The sequence below is a fragment of the Delphinus delphis genome, chromosome 12 (genome assembly GCF_949987515.2).
Source record: "Delphinus delphis chromosome 12, mDelDel1.2, whole genome shotgun sequence".
NCBI lineage: Eukaryota > Metazoa > Chordata > Mammalia > Artiodactyla > Delphinidae > Delphinus > Delphinus delphis.
Window position 1 is genome coordinate 52,557,185 of NC_082694.2, and position 24,409 is coordinate 52,581,593.

At 49.3% G+C, this 24,409-nt stretch overlaps 1 protein-coding gene across 2 annotated transcripts in view; it reads right to left on the minus strand.

The window, feature by feature from the left end:
• EPAS1 (endothelial PAS domain protein 1) overlaps nucleotides 1–24,409 on the minus strand; it is an 88,811-nt gene that overhangs the window by 13,865 nt on the left and 50,537 nt on the right. For both annotated transcript variants that reach the window (XM_060026690.1, XM_060026689.1), the window contains exons 3-7: nucleotides 16,562–16,713; nucleotides 16,053–16,137; nucleotides 12,499–12,617; nucleotides 12,189–12,394; nucleotides 2,377–2,483 (exon numbers count right to left, since the gene is read on the minus strand). In XM_060026690.1, coding sequence (XP_059882673.1) covers nucleotides 2,377–2,483; nucleotides 12,189–12,394; nucleotides 12,499–12,617; nucleotides 16,053–16,137; nucleotides 16,562–16,713 — 669 coding nt within the window. The remainder of the gene's footprint in view (nucleotides 1–2,376; nucleotides 2,484–12,188; nucleotides 12,395–12,498; nucleotides 12,618–16,052; nucleotides 16,138–16,561; nucleotides 16,714–24,409) is intronic.

Consider the following 24,409-nt stretch of genomic DNA (forward strand, 5'->3'; position numbering starts at 1 on the left):
AAAGTGAAAGAGAAATAGATGCCTGTGTTTAGCTGGCATTAACCCAATTTCCAGCCCACGCACATCTCCCTTTGCTGGATTCAGGCTGGCTGAGCAGAGGCCTGAGCTCAGAGCTGCTTTACTTGGCTCCATCAGGGGAAGACGGGAACCTGTGATTTCCATTTGGGTTGTGAATTACCTTTAAGCGTGCCTAATGCTTAAAACCACAGATTCAATAAATCTGCACCATATTTCCCCTGGATTCAGCAGAAAACTACTATGACAATTTTTTACCCCAGCTCTTTTTTAAGGATCAAAGATGTTCTAAGAGAAGGAAAAAAAAAATCACTTTCATAGGCCTAGTGAGAAGCCATCATTTTTGTTCTCTTTGACAGTAGTTTCCTCTACTTTCCCACCCCAGAAGGTAAAGCACAATACTGTTCCGCAAGAATTTCCAGAAACTTTCGCTATTGTCCTCTACTTTGACTCACGCTTGGCTGAGAAGGAAGGCTAGGCTTTTCCCCAGTTTTACATCTAAAGGAGGGAAGCCCCAGAAAGCCAGGCACTGGGAATCTTTGGGTAAGCTGGGCCAGAGCCAGGTCCCTGGGTCCCAGTACCAGCATGACTTTGGGAGCTGAAACCACCATGGGCCAGAGAAGCATGGGGAATCCCAGAGTGGAGGCTGGAGCCACATCCTACAGTTTAAAGCTGGGGCAGGCTAGAGCTGGGCCACATCCATGGGCGCACAAAAGTACCTCCACCTCCCTCCCGCATCCCTGGGTCCCTGAACGGGGAAGCCGGATGGTTTGTTTTTTTGCTGGAGAACACAGTGAGAAACTTCTTTGAGATATCATTAGGGGCCCTGTTGCACTGTTGGATCAAACCCGAAAGCCATGAGGATGAAGCAAAGAAACCAATTAGAAAGAGAAGATCTCATTCCTTAAGAGAATATTAACTGTGCTTCTATGCAGCTTATGGCCTGCTGATCTGAACTTCAGGTGTCCTAACCTTGGGATAGATGGATGGATTTAGGAACAACGGACAAGTAACTGCACTTCCATTTTCTTCATTGCCACTCCAAGGCCACAGCTAATCCTTGGACTCCAAGACCAAAAGGGCCACTGGGAATCTTCTCAGACTTACCCATTTTAAATCCTTCTGTAATCCTCTCAGCACCCCGATCTGCACTGGGGGCACTTATTTTGAAGCATTCTTTCCCAAATATGTTTTTTTTTGCCCTTGGGTGTGTCATTCATTTAGTGCCTGTACTGTACCAAACACGATGCTAGATACTGAGGCGGAAGGTATGAACCACCATGCTCCCACGGAGCCCAAAGCCCTCCTTCTTCCGCAGAATGCGATCCCTTAGGGCAGGGATCAATCCTATCAATTTCTATTTCCCCCAGTAGGCCAGGTATAGGGCTATAGACCCATAGTCCTTGCATGTTGATGGGCTGTATGGATTCAAGAAAATTGTCTTGGATCACCTGCAAATGGGAAGCCTTAATTGGGAACATAGTCAACTGAAATGCACTAGAACTGCCCTGTCCAGTATGGTAGCCACTAGCCAAGCGTGACTACTTAAATTTAATTAAAACTAAATTTAAAAAATTCAGTTCCTCAGTTGCACCAGACATATTTAATATACAGCATAGCTCACATACGGATGACGCAGATGAAGAACATTTCCATTGTAGAAAGTTCTATCGGACAGCCCTGTTCTAGAATCCTTTCATAATTCAGGTTTTCTTTCAAGCTGCAAGGCACCATTTCCACACGCCGTTACTGGGTTGCCTGGACAGCCTTCCCCAACTGAGTTCTCTTGATTCAGCAAGCAAGCTCTTGGAAAACCAGGACCCGCCTCAACACGTCCATTAGGTTGGTATCATGCACCCTCTACCTCTGTTTAGACCAATGCTCCTCCATCCTTCAAGGTCCAACTCAAGCGCCCTGTCTTCTCTCTCTGAACTCTCTCAGCCCTCTTCTTTGAATGGATGTACATGTTCCTATAGCGCATAACCCAAGTTGATTCCATGCTGTCTCGTATTACACTCTACGGGGCTGTTGCATAAGGTTAAGCAGACTGTTCACTGCATAAGTGTGCTCAGTGAGGTGGTAAGTAGGGACTGAGATTCAGCCCACCTTCCACTCTCCAGGCTGTACGCCTTGGTGTGTTTGTGTGTCCCCTACCCAAAGTGCCCTTTTCCTGATTTGCATGAGCATGTCACACAGGACGGTGGCAGCCTTGGTTCTCTAACCATCCTGCGGGCATGAGTCTTGTCTGCCACACAAGATGATGGCTCTGTGAAGGAAGCAACTGGATCTTCTCCCTTCTCACCAGTCACACCCCACTCAAGGCCAGATTCCACAGACATATAGGGCACTCCTGGTACTTACAGTTCTGGTGACTTTTGGTCATGTTCTCTGAGTCCAGTGCATGGTAGAACTCGTAGGCTGAGCGGCCAAGCAGCTCTTCAGGGTGGTAACCAACCAGTTCTGTGATTCTAAATTTTTTTAAAAAGCAAGGGGGAAGAGAAAGACCATATGAATATGAGCAGGGGCTCAAGGACCTTTATGTAGAAGGTAATTCAAATGCACACATTCAATGAAACACACTCGGAACGTCCCGGTCGTACCATTCATCCAAGCAAAAGAAAAAACCAACAACAAACATGGTGGTCAACCTGCAACTCTGGGTCTACTGAACCTCCACTCTTCCTGCCCTTCCTGGATTGTGTCTGGGGAGGAAGGAAAAGCACCTGTTCAGGGGCTCCCTACCTCCCACCCCCAAATAGACACATGTGCCTTGCTCCAGTGACCACTGGAAGGGGCTCTCATTGCCCCCTACCCACAGTTTTTGCAGACAAGGGAGCAGAGATGCAGAGAGGGTAGACAGTTTGCTTGATGTCTACACAAGTGTCCGGGGACAGAGCAAGAACGAAAATGGGAACATCCTGACTATTCCAGATTATTCTAGTAGAGGGCGATATAAATGAAAAGTGAAAATTGTGTGGTGCCAAGTTGGGAAAAGCATGGAGGCGGCCTCTGCATGTGTGTTAACCATGGATCGAGGAGGGACCCAGGCAGGTAGAGCCCTGTCTGTGCTTAAACCTTCTCCCCTCGGGTCCTGTCTGGTGACCTCAGATACCTCCTAGACATCAGGTTTGCCTTCATGGGTTCTACTTGTTCTTGCTACCGCAAGGAAAGGAGGGAGGGCAGGAGGTGCCGAGAGGAACAGATACAGAATCATAGTCCTAGAAATGTGCCCCTTCGTTACACTCCGATAAATAGGCGGCTTCCGTGTAGGGTGTCTGCTTAGATGGGAAGTGGGCAGAGAAAAGGCAAATGTGGACGTGAAGAATCACTTAACTCTCTGAGGACCCTCTGCTCTGTGCTGGAACCTTTAAAATAAGCAAAGCCCTGCCCAAGAACCACCAGATTAGCTCTTTCCCACGTCATACCTAAACATTATTTCTCATCATCTTTGGTCTCTCACATTTTTTCTAACGGGCTCACTGTCTTGTTTACTTAGCCTATCACGAGCGAGAAGTGATGCTATATCCTCATCATTACAAGCTCTATTTTGGAATACGTGACTCCAGGGGCACAGCCCTGTCACCTGTCCACGCCGGAGAGGAACAGTGTGGAGAGGAAAGCAGAAGCCGTGGCTCCTTGGTCTCCTGTCTCTACTCCTCTCTCCCGCTCCATACGGGTTTTGCACAGGTCAGACGAAATCATCCTAAAATATTATTTCCATTCTGTCACCCCTCTACGTAAGCACCTCCAGCTTACCTAGGACCAACCACGTCCAGAGTAAATAAACTCCACCTAACTTCTAAGGCTCCAGGGTCTTGTCTCCATCTTCCAAGCAGTCTGATTTGCAGCTGATCGGCAGCATGGCAGGTCCCCCCTCCCCGGTAGACCCCTCTCCTCGCAGTTCCCACCCCTGGCAAACCCACGCTGGCCGCAGAGCCTTGAGGCCTTCTCTTCTCGGAGCCCTGACGATGACAGGGCCAGCTCAAGGTCCCGCCTTGTCCCTGGAGCTTTCTCCAGGTTTCCCCTTCTCATCAAGTCCTAACAGGCAAACACAATGTCACAAGGAGTAATGTATGCTTCTCTCCACATCCTAGGCTGCCAACCCCTGAGCTCAGGGACCACATTCTCCTTTGGCCTCCACTACCACGGGTGCTCAGTAAATGCTAGAGTAGCTGACCAATGGCCTGACAGTCTTTGGGGGCCTAAGGTACAATCAGAGCCCTGTCTAGCCCAGCACTGCTAAGGAACCTGGGCACTAATGGCCCACTTTTCTTCCTAGAGCATGGTCACCTGTCTCAGTGCATGACGGTGCACACACACAGCCTTCAGCGCAGCCCTCACGATGCTCAATCCATCCTTTCTCCATTCCGTAAGGTGTGTCTGGTGTTGAAGTGGGCAGAGAAGAGGCAAATTCTCTGCCTAGGTGAGACTTGGGGGTTAAAGCCTTTGTAAAACAACGGGCAACACAACTGAGCTGAGAAGCTTAGGTCTCAGTTGATTTAGCCCAGGGGAGATTTCTCCAGTGAGATTCCAGCAGCTCACCTGCACCAGCCAGTTGGTCTCAGACCAGGAGGATCTGTCCCCTCACTTGGCCCTGAGCAGAGAGGTCTCTGAACTCATCAGCAACAGACATGTTCCTCAGTGGCCTACCTCCAGGGCTGGCATTCATGGCGCCTTAGCCAAGGTGGAGATTCAGGGAGAACAAGCAGACGGCCGCACAGTGCAGGCCCTTCGTTTCCTACACCCACGTAGCTTTTCTGATGGGTCCCATGCCTTTCAGCCTTAGCCTGGGAACCAGAATTGCACCGGTGGGCTGTGCTGACAACGGGCTGGCCATTTACAGGCTCACCAATGTGCCAGATAAGCTACTTCTGTTCCCGAACTAGGTCTAGAGTTTCCTAGAGACCCTCAAAAATGAGGCTGGTTCTGGGAAAGATCTGACTCTACTCCATGAAGAGATTACACTTTCTTTCAAGATTAGAATCTTTTAAAATGCTCAGAGTAAATGTTTATTACAATCAGCCTCAAATAAAATATTTCTTAATCTAATTAACGTGCCATCCATTCAGAGGCACACAATGGGCATGTTTTGGAAGTGGACAAACAAACCTCAATTTCAGAATTGCCAGCCCTCTTCCCAGTAGCAGCCTTCATTTATCTTGTCAACTAAAATAAATATTTAACGTCTCCTCCTTCATGCCTTTCAACAGACAACTATAAAAACTGGGAAATACACACACCCCAAACACAATTGAAGAACATTCGACTGGTCAGACTTCACAAAACCAGGAAACCCCAACTCAAAGCTAATGGTCGTTGCCCTCAATCTGCAGGCGTGCCGACGCCAGCGGGGAGGCTAACGAACCCGGTTTGTTTATAGGGTTGGCCTCCACGGCACACAAGGGCCCTCCCTGCTCATTTCCCTCTGTCTCAGGGAAGCCTCGGGAGCTGGGCTGTGATAACACCATTTCATCTGCTCTCTTCACCAGGGGCAGGGGAACTTTTTTTCTTTCTTTCTTTCTAATTAAGGGGCCCTGACTCTCTGGAGAAAAAAAAAAAATCAGTTTGGGGTCACCCATAAATTTCAAAAGTCAGCTCAGTAGTGCTGTTCCCTTTGTAAAGGGGAAGAAAATATGAAGGGACTTAATTCAGCAGACTTCAGAAACGAGAAGCACAGAGGTCCCTGTTTAATAATAAAGTAGGAAAAGAACCAGATCAAGGATGAGGTGAGGAGAGAAATGTAGACATTGACAGGCAGCCCCAGGAGGCAGAGGCAGAAGGAAGAAAGAAAAAAAAGAAACTAGAGAACTTTCAGGTTAAAATCTGAAGTTACTGTTGCCCCAAGGAAATGTGTGGGTCAGACAGCTGGGCCCTGGATTTCAGAGTCAGGTCTGCCTCACAATGTAAAATGACAGTTACTGCTCGTCCATTGCTCTTTACCCTTAAAAATGTTGCAAGGCCCTTGTCAACATGGACTACCTGTGGCTGAGCGCTAGGGAGAAATGGGCTCTCCGGCTGGGCTGCAGTGTCAGTGCCGTGTGGCCTCCTGGGCAGAAGGAATGCAGCTCGGGCCTCAGCCGGCTCCATCACGCACCCGCCCACGAGGGACGAGGCAGCAAGCTCCCTACTTCACACGCCAAGCCTGGAGTCAGACAAGGTCTGGCTGCAGCTTTTACCCCTGTTCCCTACGAGTACAGGATTCACTCAGTCAACGATCGTGGAAGGTTAGAGAGCATTTAAACTATGTGAGAGGATAAAAGTTTAAAGTACTTCCTAACCACCTATTTGTTTTCCAAAGAACGCGTTTGCTAATAAAACCATCCTTTTATTAAGGTCTGTTTTCTTTCCTTCCGGCCTTCTGGCAATGCCCTCTCCTAGGCAACACTTGACTCGCCTCATTTAGGTTTCTGTATGTGCTTTTAGCTTTGAAACTGCATTTCCCCAATAATACCCAAACTATTCACTAACACAGATTTCAGTGACATTTGTTTCAATATATTTCTATCCAGATTTTCTTGGCTTTAAACAACAATACTTCTGCTTTGTGTTTTCCTCCAGCAGTACACAGTTAAGTGAATATCTATACAATCAGCTCCACAGTTAATGGATAATGAATTTCCACCCTATCAGTGTTATGTGTTACAGTTGGGGTGTATTCATAGTATACATAGGAGGGTAGCCCTGGCTCAATCCTGGACTGACCCTGAGTGCCACCAAATGCCACAGCTGCCTTTCATTACCTTGAAACCCACAAGCAAGAAGGGGAAATTTGCCTTGAATTGTAGCAGGAGAGAAGCAGATCGTGCAGGGGAATAATTTTTGAATTGTGAGGTCCATTACACTTTGAAATAAATTCCAAAAAGGATTTGTAGAGCTGCTTCTTCCAAGGAGAATTTCAAGCAGATTAGACAGGACGATATACAAGCATTTCTCATAAATATGTTCAAACTTTCTTAGGGCTGATTTCAGAACATCGTCGTTTGGAGGAGACACAGATGCACAAGGAGAGCATTTAAAGTTTCTTCTAGCTCAGGGATTTAAAGAAATATACTATACCATCTTACATAAGATAGGTAAAGAAAGACTACTGTGCATGTCTGCAAAAATATTTAGAATACACTAAATACGAAACTAAAAATGACATGTAATGTATCACAGTCTGAAAGACCACTTGGAATTAAAGATGCCACCTATCCTCTAAAAAAAAGTAAAATAATTTGTTAAATGTATCTCAGTACACAATGAAAGTATATAATCTTTTACTAGTAGTTTGCCCGAAGTCAGTCTATTTTCTTCTCAGACTTTAACACTATTGCTTTTCAGGTGTTTTGATGCGCGTGTGTTTTACAACTCATGGCTCTCTATAACTTTACTGACAGCCTCTTTACAGTCCTCAACTATCTCCTCCCTTTTGTCATCATCACGATTACCAACTTCTTTGTATAAAAAGAATTCATCACAGATTTGATCCACAGAATTTGAAATGCAGGCATCTTATCGAACTGTAACTCCTGAAATTATTACATCCTACACTGCCTTAACCCAATGACAAAACAGGGTTGCCCTCAAATTCTTTATCTGGGAAAATTACAGGACCCTCTTTGTTAATTTGAAAATTTTCCTGTTATAACTTTTCCCCCAGTGATACTTCTCTCATCCACATAATTTGCTTTTATAATTTATTTCTAACATACAGGAAGACTCATAAAACACACGAAGTCACAGTGGGATTATATGCATTATAGATTTGCCCCACTCTCCTTGATGGCTTGACTTCTTTCAGTTATTCTCTTTCTCCACTAGATGGCGCCTCCACGTGAATTTAAGAACCACTCCATTTTATTTTTTTTAATTTTTATTTTTATTTATTTTTTGGCTGCATTGGGTCTTCGTTGCTGCGTGCGGGCTTTCTCTATTTGCGATGAGTGGGGGCTACTCTTTGTTGTGGTGCGCGGGCTTCTCATTGCGGTGGCTTCTCTTGTTGCAGAGCATGGGCTCTAGGCACACAGGCTTCAGTTGTTGCAGCATGCGGGCTCAGTAGTTGCAGCACACGGGCCCTAGAGCGCGCGGGCTTCAGTAGTTGAGGCACATGGGCTCAGTAGTTGCAGTGCAGACTCAGTAGTTGTGGCTCGCAGGCTCTAGAGCGCAGGCTCAGTAGTTGCGGCACACGGGCTTGGTTGCTCTGCAGCATGTGGGATCTTCCTGGACCAGGGATTGAGCCTGTGTCCCCTGCATTGGTAGGCCGGTTCTTAACCACTGTGCCACCAGAGAAGCCCCAGAACCACCCCCATTTTAAAGTTAAACTGCTTGAGAACAATTTTTGTCTTCCTTTTGGGTGAATGGTTCATTAAGTTGCTCATGTCTCAAACTCTTGGAGATCAGGAATCATCTCTTTTCTTCTTTGATATAATTAGTCTCTGGCGCTGAGTTAGATATATAGCAGATGCTCAATAAATCACAGTTCATTAATTGGCTGCTCATTTTAGGAGACACAGTATAACACCTCTATTTGAATCGTAAATGGAGACGAGATCATCCACTACACTGATAATCAGGATACTCTTCTTTAAACCTGCTACTCAACTTTACTCCCCCTATCTAGAGCAATTGACTGTATATACACATAAGTGTGACTGACATAAAAATTGTTACAGAATCCACTTCTAACAATATTTGCTGTTTCAGATCATTAATACAGGACTTGACGTGGTCCTCTGACCCTTTGTTAAGAGAAGCAGGATGAATGCATTTTGAATCATCTGCATTCCTTCATTCAACTTCAGATGTTTCAGAATAACTTGTTTCAGGTTCAGTTGATTTGGGAAACCTGAGACTTACACACAAGATTACTCTTTTCTATTTTATTTGTCGCTCCCCCGTTTCCTCTCGGTTCTCCCCTTTTTCTCCACGATCCTTCTCTTTTTTTGTGTTTATGTCTATGGTCTCAATACATCTAAGAAAAAGTACCAAACAGCCTCAAAAGTGATTTTGTGGGTTCTACTTGCTGTACATTTTCATCAGATTCTTCCTAACTTTCCCATTGGGAAAATAATCCCCTTTATGGGAAATCACAGCCCCTCATGTGTGCCAGATGTCATTAAATCTAGTGAATTCCCTGATTAAAATGCAATGCCCCCCACCCCACCCCGCTATGATATGTAAGTGTTGGTTTTTGAAGCATTGATCTTGGAAGAGGTGTGTGTGTGTGTGTGTGTGTGAGAGAGAGAGAGAGAGAGAGAGAGAGAGAATGAATATGTGTATATCCTTCCCCATCCCAATAAAAAAAAGTGTAAACAAGACAAGCTACCAAAACCAAAAAATCCTAGGTCTTCATCAGGGCAATTGAGAAATAACACATAGGCATTAGGGACTTAAAATAGTCACTTTATAAACTGTCTAAGCCGTGTCTGTGCCCTTGTTAGCTAATCTGCTAATCCGTTAAACACAGCTTCTGTGTGGCACAGCAGCCTGTGTCTTTACATGCCTCTGCATCCACCTTTCCAGCACCTCTGGATTCAGAGTTTGGGCCATGTAATTAGGTTTCTTGAAAGGCAAGATTCTGCTCAAAGTGCACTGTGTCTAGCAAACCTTATAAGCAATATCACCCTCCACACCCTGAGTCACAAAGCCCTAAATCACAGGTTCCGTCGAGCCAGGATCGACTCTGCCTACCAGCCCTGAACCAAACTAAGAAGTCAGTGCAGGCCCCTCCCCTTTCTGGGAAGAGGGCCTTCTCCACTCTTAGGCCCCCAATTGCTCATGTTATTGTCCCCTCTTCCTTTTACCCAAAAGTTAGATGCTTTCAAGAAACGACCTGAAATTCATTCAAAACAAGATGATGAATGAGGGATAACTTCAAATTACCCTTTCCAGAGGATTTTTTTCCCTTCACATTAACAAGGATCAAAGTCTTAAGTTTAAAAAAAAAAATCCTTCTTTTCTGTTATCTAGGGATGAGGAGTTATTTTCTAGGACAGTAGGGTGTTCCCAGTGCTTCTGGGGTCACATGAGGGCTGTGCTTCACATGCAGCTTTCACTGTCTGCACTGCTCCAGCCGCTCTAAGGCTAAGGCATGCGGAGCACCGCACCACCCCACCCCACCCCACCACCCCAGCTCGAAGCTGGAGACACGCGGGCTACGCAGCAGGATTTCTCTTGTCTCAGAAGGTTACGGAGACGGATGCACATTACAAAACTGTATCTTCTGCCCAGGATGGTTCTTGGAATACAAAGACTACCTCTGAGAAAGAACCTTACACACAGCGTGGATTTCTCAGGTGCCTGCCTTTGGAATAATCTCTCTCTCTAATTATCCTTGTATCACAATAATGACAATAGGAACAGTCATGATAAACGCTGACTGTGTCAAAGTTTCAGGACACAAGTCTTCACACGTGACATTTTCTCCCTATGAGGTTAGAGCGCTTCTTTCTACATCTGGAACTACGCACTACCTCCAAGAGCCTTGAATCCAGCACTATGGGGACAGGGGTGAGTCAAGGACACTTGTACAAAAGTTCTTAAACCTGGAGTGGCACCAGCCAACACCAGGTCAGTCTAGAATCAGGGGAGAGAAACTCAGCTAAGCCTGGAAAGTAGGGCCGCAGCCATGAAGAAATCCAGACACCCATGGGACATGCAGCAGAAGAGAGAAAGGTGGGCAGGCCTGGGGGCCGCTGAGCAGGAGCTCTGTCCTGGGGCCTTTGCTTCCTGCTGGCTGGGAAGGTGAGGCAGTTTCCTGCTGGTGGTCTCTCCTTCTTCCAGGCCCCCAGCCTCTGCACGCCTCCAGAAGTGGTCTTGGCCCCTTGAGTTTAGTGGGGAGACTAGCTTTGGGGGAGGGCAAAAACAGGGAGCAAGACATCAGCAGGAACAAAAAGCCTCCCATCAGTGATGGGGTTTGTGGTTTTCAAAGCGCTTCCATAGCCATCATCTCATCGTACGCTGATCCTGTGAAACAGGTGCAGGCAGTATTCTCATCTGCATTATAGAGAGGGGGAAGCTGAGATCTCAGGGTTTCTGGAGAAACCCTAGAAGGGGATAGGGGACAGGTTGGAGCAGCAAAGAGCTGCCACAAAAACTATGACTCTGGACAAACATGGTGACTCTGGACACTGCTGAAATCTGGGGTCAGGTGGCGAGATCCCTGAAGGCCACCTCTGGTCATGCACTAGTCAGCAGACTGCAGTGGCAGCTCCTCGAGCCAGGCCTGCCCGGCCCAGCCCCTGCTCCTGGCCTGTCCTTCCCTCTCTGATGGCAGCCACTGCCCACGGCATCTATCCTTCCCTGTCTTCCTCCTTCCACCTCCCGATCCGCCCATGTTCCCAATGTCCAGGCACAGAGGGGAGGGCAGAGGACAGGCAGGGGGGAGTCAGAGCTGTCCCTCCCGCCCCTTCCACAACAACCCAAGCCTCTTCTCCACCTGTTTCGAGCCTCTCCTCAAGCTGAAACTAGAGTGACATGGATTACATGTGCTGTCTTAGGTGCTCTTTCAACTACTCTAATAAAGAAGCAATTTAGGGTGAGGACCACAGCTAACACCCAACACTTCCTATTGGATTGGAACTTAGGCCGTCTCACTGAACCAAGGCTCTTAACCACTGCGTTCTCTCATAAGAGAATCTCCAGTTAGGCCTGGCTTTGGGGGTTAGGGTCTGGCTTAGTTCCCTTCCTTGAAAAGCCTTCCAAAGTGGACTGGACAGTGGCTGGAATGGAGGTGACACAGGAGGCGCAAAGGCCGAGGAAAGAGCTCATTCATTGAGAAGAACACACAGGAGCCACGCGGCCGTAGGGCAGCTTCCAGGACAGAAACCAAATCTCCCAGCTGGCCTCTGAAGTGGGGCTGCTAATGGAGATCTCCAGACCCTCGTCTCCTGGGGAGGGAGAGTGGCCTGGAGATTTCCTAGGAGCCTGACACATATGTGGAGGAATATGTACACACCACCGCGATCCACCACGACAGCAGCGGCACCCCAGATCAGCTCTGCTGTGACAACAGGGGACAGTCCAATACGGTATGAGGAACCCCTTGGTGGCACTGATGGGATGAAACAGTGACCTGCACCCAGCAATACAACATTAATGCCGCAGACCCACACCCTGACCACAGGCGCGCGCACACACACACACACACACACGCGCGCGCGCGCGCGCGCGCGCACTCTGCCGGGCCCCACCTGTCGTCACAGTAGGTGAACTTCATGTCCATGCTGTGGCGGCTCAGGAAGGTCTTGCTGTCCAGGGGGATGTCCATGTGGGACGGGTGCTGGATGGGCTCACACATGATGATGAGGCAGGACAGCAGCGGCTCCTTGCAGCCGCAGAGACTGCTGTGAGGGGGGCAGTTGTTGTAGACCTTCACCTGGCCCGTGCAGTGCAGGACCTGGAGACCAGCCGCGGAGGGTCAGACGTGGAGCCGAGAGCCAGGGGCGGGGGCGGGGGGGGGGGGGGCGCACTCGGTACTCCAACCCAGGCCTGACGTCCTACCTTCCAGGTGGCTGACTTGAGGTTGACGGTGCGGCCTCTGTTGGTGACTGTGCACTTCATCCTCATGAAGAAGTCCCGCTCTGTGGACATGTCTTTGCTTTTCTTCCCAAAACCAGAGCCTGGATAGAGAAGGGGAGGGGAGCCAGCTGAAGTTTCGTGTTTGTATTCAGAGGGGGGGGCAGTTTTTCAGGGCAACACGTGTGTGTGTGTGTGTGTGTGTGTGTGTGTTCCCCGAGGAGCGGCTCTCTGAGCACGCGCAGCCTGCCCTGAATGCTCCGTGCCACCCTGGCTGTGGACCAAGGCTCGCTCATCTCCAGCCTGTCTCCCACTGCTGAAGGGTTGGGGCTGTTCCAGCGTGTTATCTCCCACTGCACCTCGCACTCCAGGGCGGCCAGGCGATGAGAGATCATCTGCCGTTATCTCAGCAAACGTCTCCAGGGGCAGGTCCAGGTTCCAGAGACGGAATTCCAAGGGACGGTCTGGGCGAGGCCACAATTACTCCACGGGGATAAGCCTCTCGGGTTGGACATGTCCCTTAGACACCCCTGTCTTTTCTTCATTCCTGTCCCTCCAGTGCCCTAGTTTCACCCTGCAATGGCTGCATTCAGGGTCCTACACCATTTGCTTTCTCCCTAAAGTGACATAGGTCAAGGTTCAAGAGAGACTGCTAGTCCTAATCTCCTGTGGGGAGCAAGTTCACCTTGAGGATTAACTCAACACAGATCATATCCTTTCTCAGCCAGAATTAAATAAATCACCAAGACAAACAAGATCGCTTCCTTCCTTATAGTCTCCAAATAGCCTGCCCTTCAGAACCTCTCCCACTTTTTGTTTAAAAAAAAAAAAAAAAGTGATGAATGCAGTAAGCACCAGCTGAGCCCCCCTGTCCACATCTAAATTCTGCCATCCTGGACCTTCCAAGGTACACTCCTGCCCCCTGCCCAGCATCTCAGAACAGACCAGAGCCTTGTTTCAAATAATCACTCCCCTCCCTCTGGCATGGCCACCAGCTTCTGAATCTGAACCCCCAGGGGGCTGTGACTTATTTGGGTGACACAGCCCCAAATCACTGTGTGTTGAATGAATTGTGGCACCTTTGAATTCATCTTCAACATCCCTAGGAGAGCCCACTAAGTAATAGACCAGGTGGTGCATCTTTTTTTTTTTTTAAAGAGAGAATATTCCTCATTCATGATTATAAAACCATCTCTCCCATACTCAATTATGTCTCTTCCTACAATTCTAATTCCCACGAGTGGGGTTTGCACATCATGAGACATTCCTGTATCTTGGGGCCTGGACGCAGCACGAGCACCAGCTCAGGTGCTGGGAAGTGGGCTGGAAGGACTCATTTGTGGCTGTGACATGGGTTAGGGCTGTGGCCTCCTGACCTGTTAACTTCTGAGTCTGCCCCATTCTGCCATTTGGTTAATCTTTCTAAATACAGCTCCAACCAGATTACTCCACCTCTGCCCCAAAACTTCCACCAGCTCCCCTCTGTCTACAAGGAAGAGGATCGAGGCCCAATTCCTGGCCTTCAAAGCCTTCCACACCAGCCTCACAGCCTTATCTTTCCCTGGGTGCTCGCACTAACCCTGTGCTTACAGATCGTTCAGGTCGGCACCTTCAAAGGCTTTGCTGATTCACTGATTTGGATCCCAAGTCCTCAACACAGAGACCAAGAGATCTAAAGTTCCACTCGGATCAACCGAGTAGAGTCCTGCTGAATCATGGCACCTGGGAGCTGGAAGGTCCTAGACTTTGCCTGGTCCAATACTGTCACTTTGAAAAGAAAGACTCCCAGAAACAGAGCAATGAAGTGACTCGGTTCAGATCACACGATCAGGTTGAGACTAGGGTCAGAGGTTGACCTAAGACTGAGCACCCAAGGGCCCAAGGGTTTCCAGAGCAGAGAAGAGAAATTAAGAGACTTTTTGGTTTTCTTGGGCTTCCAGCACCTGTTTTAGAAAGGGATTCAGAAGCTCTGGCAGCCCCTTCCTCACAGAACCGAACAAGAGTTTCTCAGCGGCACAGAGAAGACAGTGAACAGCCCACAGTGCTCCCCAGCCTGTGTACGCCCGGAGCCAGGTGGCCTTCGGGAGGGAGAGCAGAGGCGCTGGGCGGGGAGGCCGTGGTGGGGTGGGTAGAGGTGGTGGTAATCCTGCGCTTTGCAGGCTCGGTCTGTAACAAGGGTAGAAGTGGGCCAATGAGGTGTCTGCTTTTGCACCATGTGTGGTAATAAGAGCAAAACCTTGCAGGCTTGATAGCACTGCCTCTGTCATTCAGGTTGGACAAGCACACACTCCATGGCAGTGACAGGTGAGAGACAGAAAAGGGGATGTCTAGACTCGGGCACAATCTGCCCAGGGCAGAGATCGACTCTCAGGTTCAGAAGGGACCTTGAAAGCCATTAAATCCCCTTCTTCTCAAAGCTTCAGTCCACTTGACAATATGCCCATCTGTGCTTTTGCTTGACTGTCCCCCGTTACAAGAGATGAAGCGGCAGGCTCTGATTGTCACTGCAAAGCGCTTTCTGCATGTATAGGCCCTTCAATCCACTGGCATCTGCTGGAGGCCCCACAGGGAGGGTGCAGTGCACGAGACCTTATAAATCTCTTCTCCATCAAAAACTACCTGTCCCATTTCTTATCACCAGGAGGCCAGATTCCTTCCTTGGCTCCCAGGGTAGCTAGTCTCTAAAGGTGGCCCCAATGAGCCACATCTCCTAGTATTCAGGGCCTCCTGTAGTTCCCTCCCACAGTGAATGGGGCTGGCCTGTAACTCACTCTAACAGCAGGATGGGGCAGAGTGGTGCTGTACCAGTTTCAGGACTAAGCCTTCGGAGAGCCTGGCAGCTTCTACTTTTGCACTTTGGGGGAGCCCTGAGCTGCCGTGTAAGAAGTCTGGCTACCCTGGAGACCCCACGTGGAGAGGGAGAGGCTCCGATACCTCACAGAGTGAGAGGGAGGTCCAGCCGTGCCCGCATCCCAGCTGAGCCCCAGCCTCCAGCTACCGGCCCCAAGGTCCCAGGGGTGTGGGTGAACCCTCTGGTCATCCCACCAAGTCCAGCCTCCTGACATCACATGGAGCAAAACAACCATCCACAGAACCCGCAGAATCATGAGAGCTAATAAAAGTACTGTTTAAGCCACTATGTTTGGGGCAGTCTGTTACACAACTGTCCTAGGGACAACCACAATGGTTCCCATGAACGTTTTGGCACAGATGAGCTGATTGGTTTGGGTGGTGTCATTTGGCAGAGATGCTGGATGCTCAGGTGATGAAACCTTCTGGAGACAGTGTCCTAACCTGAAGGAGTGCCCTAGGAGTGTGACATCAGGCCCCAGGAAGAGCCAGCAGGAGATCCTTCTGAGTACTAGGTCCTTCCAGGGCCCTCGATCTCATCTCCTAGGCTCTGCTGGGTTTTTTATGGATGTCAGTGTTTTTAGATCATGATGGCCATGTTCCAACCGTCCTACATTTGCAGACAAAGGTAAGGCAGATCCCCTCCCAGGTGGTGTGAAAAGAAAAAAACGCAATGAAGAATACGTTACCATTTTTGAGACTCAGGTTCTCACGGATCTCCTCGTGGTCACAGGGATGAGTGAAGTCAAAGATACTGTGCCCTGTTAGCTCCACCTGTTTCAAAACAAGGTTGGGCTTCATTATTCCTAACACTGAAGAAGAAGTCTCCAAGAGGAAGCTGGGCCCCCTTTTCACACTTGGAGAGAGGGAGGAGGCTAAATCAGGTCTTCTCAAGTTCCACTCCACAGGTCCACAGACACACCAGTGTAACAGACTTCACGATGGATGTGGTTCACAAGGGTGGTTCTGTTAATCCAGTCGGCAGAGCTGTCCACCAGAGTGGCCATCAGCAATGCTAAGCCCAATGCCAGGGGTTCTCAGTGTGTTCCTGAGGTTTGAGGCTTGAAGTCAGAGAGAAGCAGGGTGGGCATATGCAAGGACAGGTCAGGAGGGAGGTGATCAGAACCTTCCGCTAATTTCTACCCCCAAGTGGAAACGCTTTCCCTCCCTTTCTGAAAGAGCCAGAGGAGGGTGTCACCTGTGTGAGTCCCATGAACTTGCTGATGTTTTCTGACAGAAAGATCATGTCGCCATCTTGGGTCACGACGGCAATGAAGCCCTCCAAGGCTTTCAGGTACAAGTTGTCCATCTGCTGGTCCGCCTCAGCTTCAGGCTCACTTTCAGAGCAAACTGGAAAGAGACAGGGTTGGACGGCTTGCATCAATGTGTTAAAGCAGATGTGACTGGCACGGACGGATGTCTGCCAGGGATGGCTCAAAGGCAGTACGTGGATTTTTCTGGAAACGCACACTGCCCACCATCCAAGTGTCCACCACAGGCTCAAGCAGCAGGCATCTGATGAACCCACTGCACAGAGGACACCCTGACAGGAGCTTTGCGGGCAGTACGGCTGTTGTGGCCGCATACTTGTGGTACCAGTGGCAGTGGCAGCAGTCGTGGTCACAGAGGCAAAGGCAGTTACAGGAGTAGTCAGCCCAATAATTTTCCCTAATGGATGTTGAACAAGGACAGCACATCAGGTACTGCACTGAGCATGCTATATAATCTTCAAGACACCTGTGGGGCAAGTACTATTTTTTTGTCTCATCTTACAGATGAGGCCTGGAGAGGTTAAGTCATCTGCCCAAGGTTATAGAGGTTGTGGCTAGTGGACTCAGGCAGCTGAATACAGAAGCCACACTCGTAACCACTCATAGGCTTTGGACTGTTCCTCCCGTTAGGCTATTATGACTCTGCGTAAGTAACAACCTTTTTGAATATTAGTCTCCTCATCAGCTAAATAGAGATAATAATTCCCATCTCTTTGAGTTGTAAGGATTAAATACGTATGTAAAATGCCTAAAACGTACCAACTATCATGATCCTCTCTCCCTTCTGCCCCTCTATGACACTGTCACCGCCTTCAGATTGCTCAAAACCTGGACGGGGGCTGCGTGGCACACAGAGACACAAATTAAGTAAAAACTTCAGGTTGACAGAATTGGGCACCCAAGAGGCATACAGACAGTAAGTGCTGAAGGGTTCATAGGAAGAGGGGGTCGCTTTGGGATGGTCAGAGACAACTGTTTAAAGAAGGGCATTTGAAGACACGCGTGAAAAACAGGGATCTCACTCTGTGAAATGAAAGGAGGGCTTTCTGGGCCTAGTGGGTTGGGCCGACGCTGGAAAGCATGGAGGTGGCAGAGCCTGGAGAAACCTCCCTCCAGGGACGGAGAACAGGTCCACCTGGCTGGAGAGGAGGGTCCATTTCCCAGACTTATCGACTGGCCTCACGACGTGGGTCCAGTGGCCTGGAGCAGTGGCATCTCAGACCACGGCTTTGGGGAGATTCATCTGGCAGTGGCATGCAAGGCGGTTTGGAGTGAGGACCAGAGGTGTGAAGCCACGTGAGGCAGCGGCTGCTGCTGTGCTGGTGGCAGGCTGCAGAGGTGGTCGCTAGGGGCAACCTGGGAAGGCGTCCACTCCCCAGCCAAGCGCTTTGAGGAACCCTGGCCTATGAAGTATACCTCTGCTGTGTGCAAAAGGCAGACTCAGCTCTTGTCCCAGCAAATGCAGCTCTCAGGCCCCAGACCCTTGGCTGTTATGGCTCAGACCACAGACTTTATTTCAGCCCTGCTTCTCCTAGCTCATTATTTAACTCCAAATATACATTCACTTATAAAAATCTGTATTCATCCAGTACAAACATCAAGCCCAGTATGCCTCCCTTAATTTACAGAACAAGAGGATGAGAGAATAATTTGTCACTTACAAACGTTAACATTCGCTTAACTAAAAAAAAGGAGTCTTTCAAGCTGAGACTGCTCTAGGGAATGTAAAATGCAATGCATTTATGGGCCACGTGGCAAGGGACACATGGATGCTGTGAAATGAGGTTCAAGGGTCTTTCTGGAAGGGCACTGGATTTATTTGGTTCTCTTTTCTCTTTTCCCTTGAGCTCCTAAATTTAAGCTCTGGGCCATATGCTGTTATTTCTCAAGAAGAACAAATCCAAATTAGAAGATGTTCCTACCAAGGGGCCCCAGTGGCACCACTGTGGACCATCCACCTTCAGGACACAGGGTCAGTGAATGTGCCGAGGTCACTCATGCTGCCCAGGGACAGGCGAGCCTTTAGAGCCAAGAGTTGGGCCATACAGAGTGAGTACTAGCCTAGTGACTTCCCTGTTTTGCTAAAATGGTAGAATGGAATGAGGGACATTCTTTCCTCTTCATAACCTGATTCAGGTGGCTAGCCTATGGGAGGGGAGACTGTCTGGGAATGGCCTTTTTACCACACACATACCCACACTTGATCCCTGCTTCGGGCGCCTGCCATCTAACTGGTTAACTGAACTGATGATAGTGAACCAAAGTTCCAGGTGTGGGTGGTGCCTTGGCCAACGTTCGTGCTCTGGGTTAACACCTATATTTAAACAAGGGCTGCAGGAGAGACCATGACTTGACTCAGTGCTTTCAAATTGGAGCGTGCACCGGAACCACCAAGAAAACTTGCTAAAACAAGGATTTCCAAGCCCAGGGCAAAGTAAGAATGTGGGGCCTCTTGTTGAAACATTAAACCATGCCCAGGACCCTCCTGTGCGGGACCGCACAGGTCACACAGAGTCACGGAGCCACCCTGGATGTGCCCCCTGCCCAGAGTTCCTGAGTCGGTAGGTCTCAGGCTGGGGGCTGAGAATGTGCTTTTCTAACAAGTTCTCATGTGATGTGGATGCTGGTGGCCCTAAGACCACAGGTGGAGAATCACTGCCTTAACTCAAGGTCCTACGAGCAACCCTAATGCCGGGAAAACCAAGTTTGGCAGGTGGTGACCTATTTGGGGGATGGGTGAGGAGAGGTTTTCAGCACTGTTAAAAATCACACCAGAGAGGTGAGCACCTTCTCCAGACAGCAGAGGCCAGCCCTGTGATTTCTGGCCTATTGAGATTTTCTTCTCTTCAATGTCTTTGATCTCAGTGGCAACACTGACTTCAAAATCTGGAGTAATCCCAAGACAACCCTATTTGGGTTAACTAGGCCCAGAGGAAATAGTTCTGCTTAAAATTTCCTGTTTTTTAACAGTTCCGACACAGTCAAACTGGTTTCCATCCGTGCCCAGTACACTTGCTTCCAGGAGGTGGCGAAATTGGCTGTAGCAGCTGGCCAGCTGGCCTCCAGGAGGGAGGGAGAGGGGTGCACAGGGCCCACGAATGGAAACAGAACATCTTGGAACTGAAGCCACCAGGGCTGGGGGGCCAGGAAGCCAGCAGGCCGGCCCCCAGGAACCCTGGGACAGCAAGGCCTCTTTCGTCTGTGGGAGGCTTTGCTGCCGCAGCACCTGCCTGTACTCCTGGGGGCTTCGGAAGGAACCTGGCCAGCGTGCTGTCAGCTTGGAGCTGAGGGTGGAAACTGCGGGGCCGGATGCAGCCCTTCACCCGAGGGGCCGGAGGCTCAGGCACATCATCCGGCTGAAGTCGGCTCTGCCTTCTCCTCTGCCCTTTCTCGGGAGCATCACATCTTCTGATGGGATCATTGATCTCTGACTCAGTGCTAAGCACACAGAAAATTCCCTCATTCACTACGCAGTTACTGCGCTCCTGCTACACGTCTGCCCCACGCTGGGCACGAAGCAGTCAGGTCATCTGTCAACAAGTGACGCTTACTAGATGCTCAGGCCTGTCCTGGGGAAAGTCGGGTGTAAGAGCATCCTTTCCCTCAAGGAATCCACAGACTGGTGGGGACGAGAAAGATGAACCGCCGTAAGGCTGCGCAACAATCCAGAAGAGACCGCCGGTGCCGAATAAAGAGGAACCCACGGTAGGCGCTCCACAAACCCTCGGCAGGGTCCTTTAAATTGCCTCGGGCTCCAGGTCTCAGTTACTTGCTTCCCAGGGCCCTTCAGGGTCTGACCCCAAAGCAGAGAGGTGGCTCATGCAGATCAGAGGCCCTCCGCAGAGATGCAGCATGCTGGGCCCAGGAGCACAACACGGTTCTTTAATGCTAAAAATAGCCCCGGTAAACAGGCTTTGATGACTCCCCACAGCCAGGATATGCGCGGGCTGAGGTTTCGGAGCACTTTTTCCGGAGCACCGCGCATTTCCTTCAGGCAGCACCACGCGGGGGGTGGAGGGGGGACGGGACCCGAGGGGCAGCAGGAGCTGGGCGTCTGGGGCGAGCGGGCAGGTGGCAGGGCAAACGCTCCTGACCGGGCCTCTGGGACCAGATCGTCCCAGGGCTGCTGGTCAGGGTGCATTTTTATTCCACCAGGGTTATTTTACCTCTGTTCCTAGTCTGGGAAGTCCCAGGAGTGTTTTGACTGGTCTTCAAACCACCCTGATGTGATCCTCCTGGCGCAGATGTGCTGTGCAGATGTGTCACCGGGTAGTTATCAACGAAAGGGCTTTCCTTTTACACCAATTCTTCCCTCCGGCCCACAGACCCACAACTACACCCAGCCCTGGCTGTGCTGACTGCAAAAGCAGACCCAGTCAAGCCATGAGGAAACTACTTTTTTTTTTTTTTTTTTTTTTTTGCGGTACGCGGGCCTCTCACTGCTGTGGCCTCTCCCGTTGCGGAGCACAGGCTCCGGACGCGCAGGCTCAGCGGCCATGGCTCACGGGCCCAGCCGCTCCGCGGCATGTGGGATCTTCCCGGACCGGGGCACGAACCCGTGTCCCCTGCATCGGCAGGCGGACTCTCAACCACTGCGCCACCAGGGAAGCCCGAGGAAACTATTTTCGAATCACTTACTGGGTCATTAGCCCCACCTTTAAACTCCACCATTGCCTGGTAGTAGGCTTGGGCTACCCTCACATCTTTGGCAGAAGGCACTGTGTTTTATCTGACCTTGCAGGCCTCCCAAAGGGCTTTGAAAGTCCACCATTAGAAATTCATTCCTTTATTCTGTGCATAACTTACTATCCTATCTCACTTCTCTGTGTTACCCTTCATAAGATGTTGTGCTGGGCTGGGGTCAGTACATACCTGCTGACTGACCAGAGTTTTTTGGTTTAAGTTAAGGGAATGATCTGAACAAAGCATCTCTAGAAGAGATTGTACGATTAGCTGCTCTCAGCCATTAACATTCTGGCATGAATCAGCCTCTCAGCTCTTCACCAAACAGGACAGAAAAAGGCCTTGGTTTGGAAGGTGAGTGGGGCAAGGGGGTGAGACAGGAAAAAAACAAAAAAGTAGAGGTGAAAGCCTGGGAAAAGAAGTCCGAACGGGGGGACCTAAGAGGGCACCAGAAACCATATCTGCCTCCACAATTTTCCCTCTGGTCTCACTCTCTCCTGCATGAAAAGGTCACGGCAAAAAACTAAAATCACTTGTCCCACATTTTAGTGTCTTTCCCTTAGTAGTCTAGAGACGAGGAAATCATAATCTCTTGTTAAGACTGATGTCTTCACTAAGCAAATGCCAGTGAATTAATAATAAACCTGACATTTGTCTTAGAAAGCTTGCTGCACACTGACCTCTAGCTCTCATGTAAAATGAATTTGATTTTACCTCCTATGAGTATGGGGGAAGCCAAAAATCAATTTTATAGTGAAAAGCCAGCTCTGCATAGCTACCACTGTTTAAGGCTCTCTGAATGCAGGAGTGAACCTCATCTGGTTACAGTTTGCGGAGCTCCTCTTGAAAGAGGATTTAAGACAATCAAGTGGTATTTCCACTGATGTTCCCGTCAGAGTGTGTTCTGTTCTCGGCCCAGCGTGGAAGCTAATATCATAAAGCTATTGTTTCAGTTTGCTTCCTGTGATACAAATCTCAATCGGCCGCCCAGACTCCCAGCCTGAATTTCTCAGCATTGAGGTTTCCTCTCCAACATTCCCACACAGAACAGCCTACTGTGAAAATCAAAGGGAAACGTGTTACTAAGTAAAGAAGAAACTTTTCTAAAGCAAAACCTGGTCTTTTTTAGCCTTTTGAACTCTGAAGTATGCAACCAGCTATTTCCTATCATAAAGTGAGCCAACATCGGCGCTCACCTTTGTTAGAAATGCTTCAATAATGGATCTGTGGTTTGTTTTGACTTGGGAAAGCTTGGCAACTCTGCATTTTGCTAGAAATTGCTAGAAGGTGGTAAGAGGACAGTAAGGGTTTACACTGGGTTTTCATTTACATCATTTTTCCCAGAAGACTACTCTTATTATAAATCAATTTGCTTGTTCATAGTAAGTTTTATCTCTTAAGCTATAACTTACTGAGAGCCCATATGTGGCAGGCAAGAGGAAAAGGGCTTTCATATCCAATGTCCACGGTAAGTACTGGTATCCTCTTTGTGCGGATGAGAAAGTAAAGCTCAAAGGTAGTCAAGAGGTTTTCACAAGGCTGCAGAGAAGGAAGGCAGCCCGACTGAGGTTCCAGGGCAGGTCCAACTGTCCACAAATCCTGTACTCCTTTTCGCTGCATTGCATGTTTTAAAGAAGCAAAATGTGATTTAAAAAGAACAAGATCCTGTCTCGCATACAATTCCTAAAAACGATAACAACAATTGGTCTAAAGAATGTGTGGCAGTGGCCTGGAAGAGAAGGCACAGAAAGCCATCCACCTCCTCCTCCCCCAGGTGATGCATGTTTTATGAGAACTGCTCCTTCAAGGACACCCAGACCAGATGGCCAAATGTGGACACTTTTTATCCTTTTCTGTAATTTCTTTCCTCGGGACTGAGAGGACCAGAGCTGACACGCTGAGGGCTCTGGTCAGTCCAGGGCCAAGCCCAGCCAGAGCACAGGCACTTTGCTTCCACACTTGCAACCGCCCTGGGAGGGGATGTGTTGATGTCTCGCTGTGGCCACTCTGGTCCTATCTCCCTGGGCATATCTGGCACACAGGGGGTTCACGCCAGCACACATGCAGGCAGATGTGCTCAGAGCCTCCAATATGTGTCCTGTCCAAGCCAACCCTGAACCACTGAGGGGGACGGTTATGCATGGGAGAGCTCGGAAACCAAGGCCGTGCACCAAGAGCAAGGGTAGAAACAGTCACTGAGTGTGTGAGGACCTCCTGCAGACCCCAATGCTCAGGGCCAGTCCCTGGTGCCTGTTTAACTTTGGTTCCTCCTCCAGGGGAGAACCCTCCCCTTCCCCCAGTCCTCAGCCCTCATGGACATCTCCGCCTGGCCAGGTTTGCAGAATGCTCCTGCCCTCCATGTCTCTCTTCCCATGGATTCAAAAGGACTGGAACTCCAGGCGCTAAATGTGTGACTTGGAGCAACCTTAACTTTGCTGTGCCTCACTTTTCATCATCTGTGAAATGAGGAGAAACATCCTACAAGTCCAAATTCAATCAGAGAGATGTCCCAGGATTAATGTATTACTCCTTTCGGGGCTCCCTGCTGGTGGAGGAACAGCGGGGGTGGTGGTGGAAGGAAGCAGCGACAAACCCAAAGAAATCGGTGTCTAAGAGGGGAATCCCAAGCATTGTAACAGGGAAGCTGAGATGCTTCTGGGTGTGGGGAAGGGGTCTCCGTTTAGTCATTAAGTCCTCCACTCCCTACTCTGTGCAGATGTAAAGATGATTCCAACACTACCGGACACTGCCCTCACCTGTCCTGGAGGACAAACTTCTTTAAAGGAGAAAAGTACACACGTGTCCTGCGATGGCATGTCCAAGCCTTTCTTATACTTCAGCCCATAGTTCCCTCTTCCTGTAGCATCTAGGGTGACAAGTCTGCCATTGCCTTGCCCTGTTTCTTTCAAAGTATTTATAGAGCAAGTCTCTGCCCTGGGTTCTCGCCCTCCCGTCTGCTCTTTCTCGAGACTCTTAGATTTGCAGTCCAGGGTTAGCCCTCCAACCCTTGGATCCACTGAGCTGTTGTCCTACTTTCTGAAAGTCTTCCCCCCATATCCTTCCTGTGCTCCAGGGCCCGGAATAGCACATGC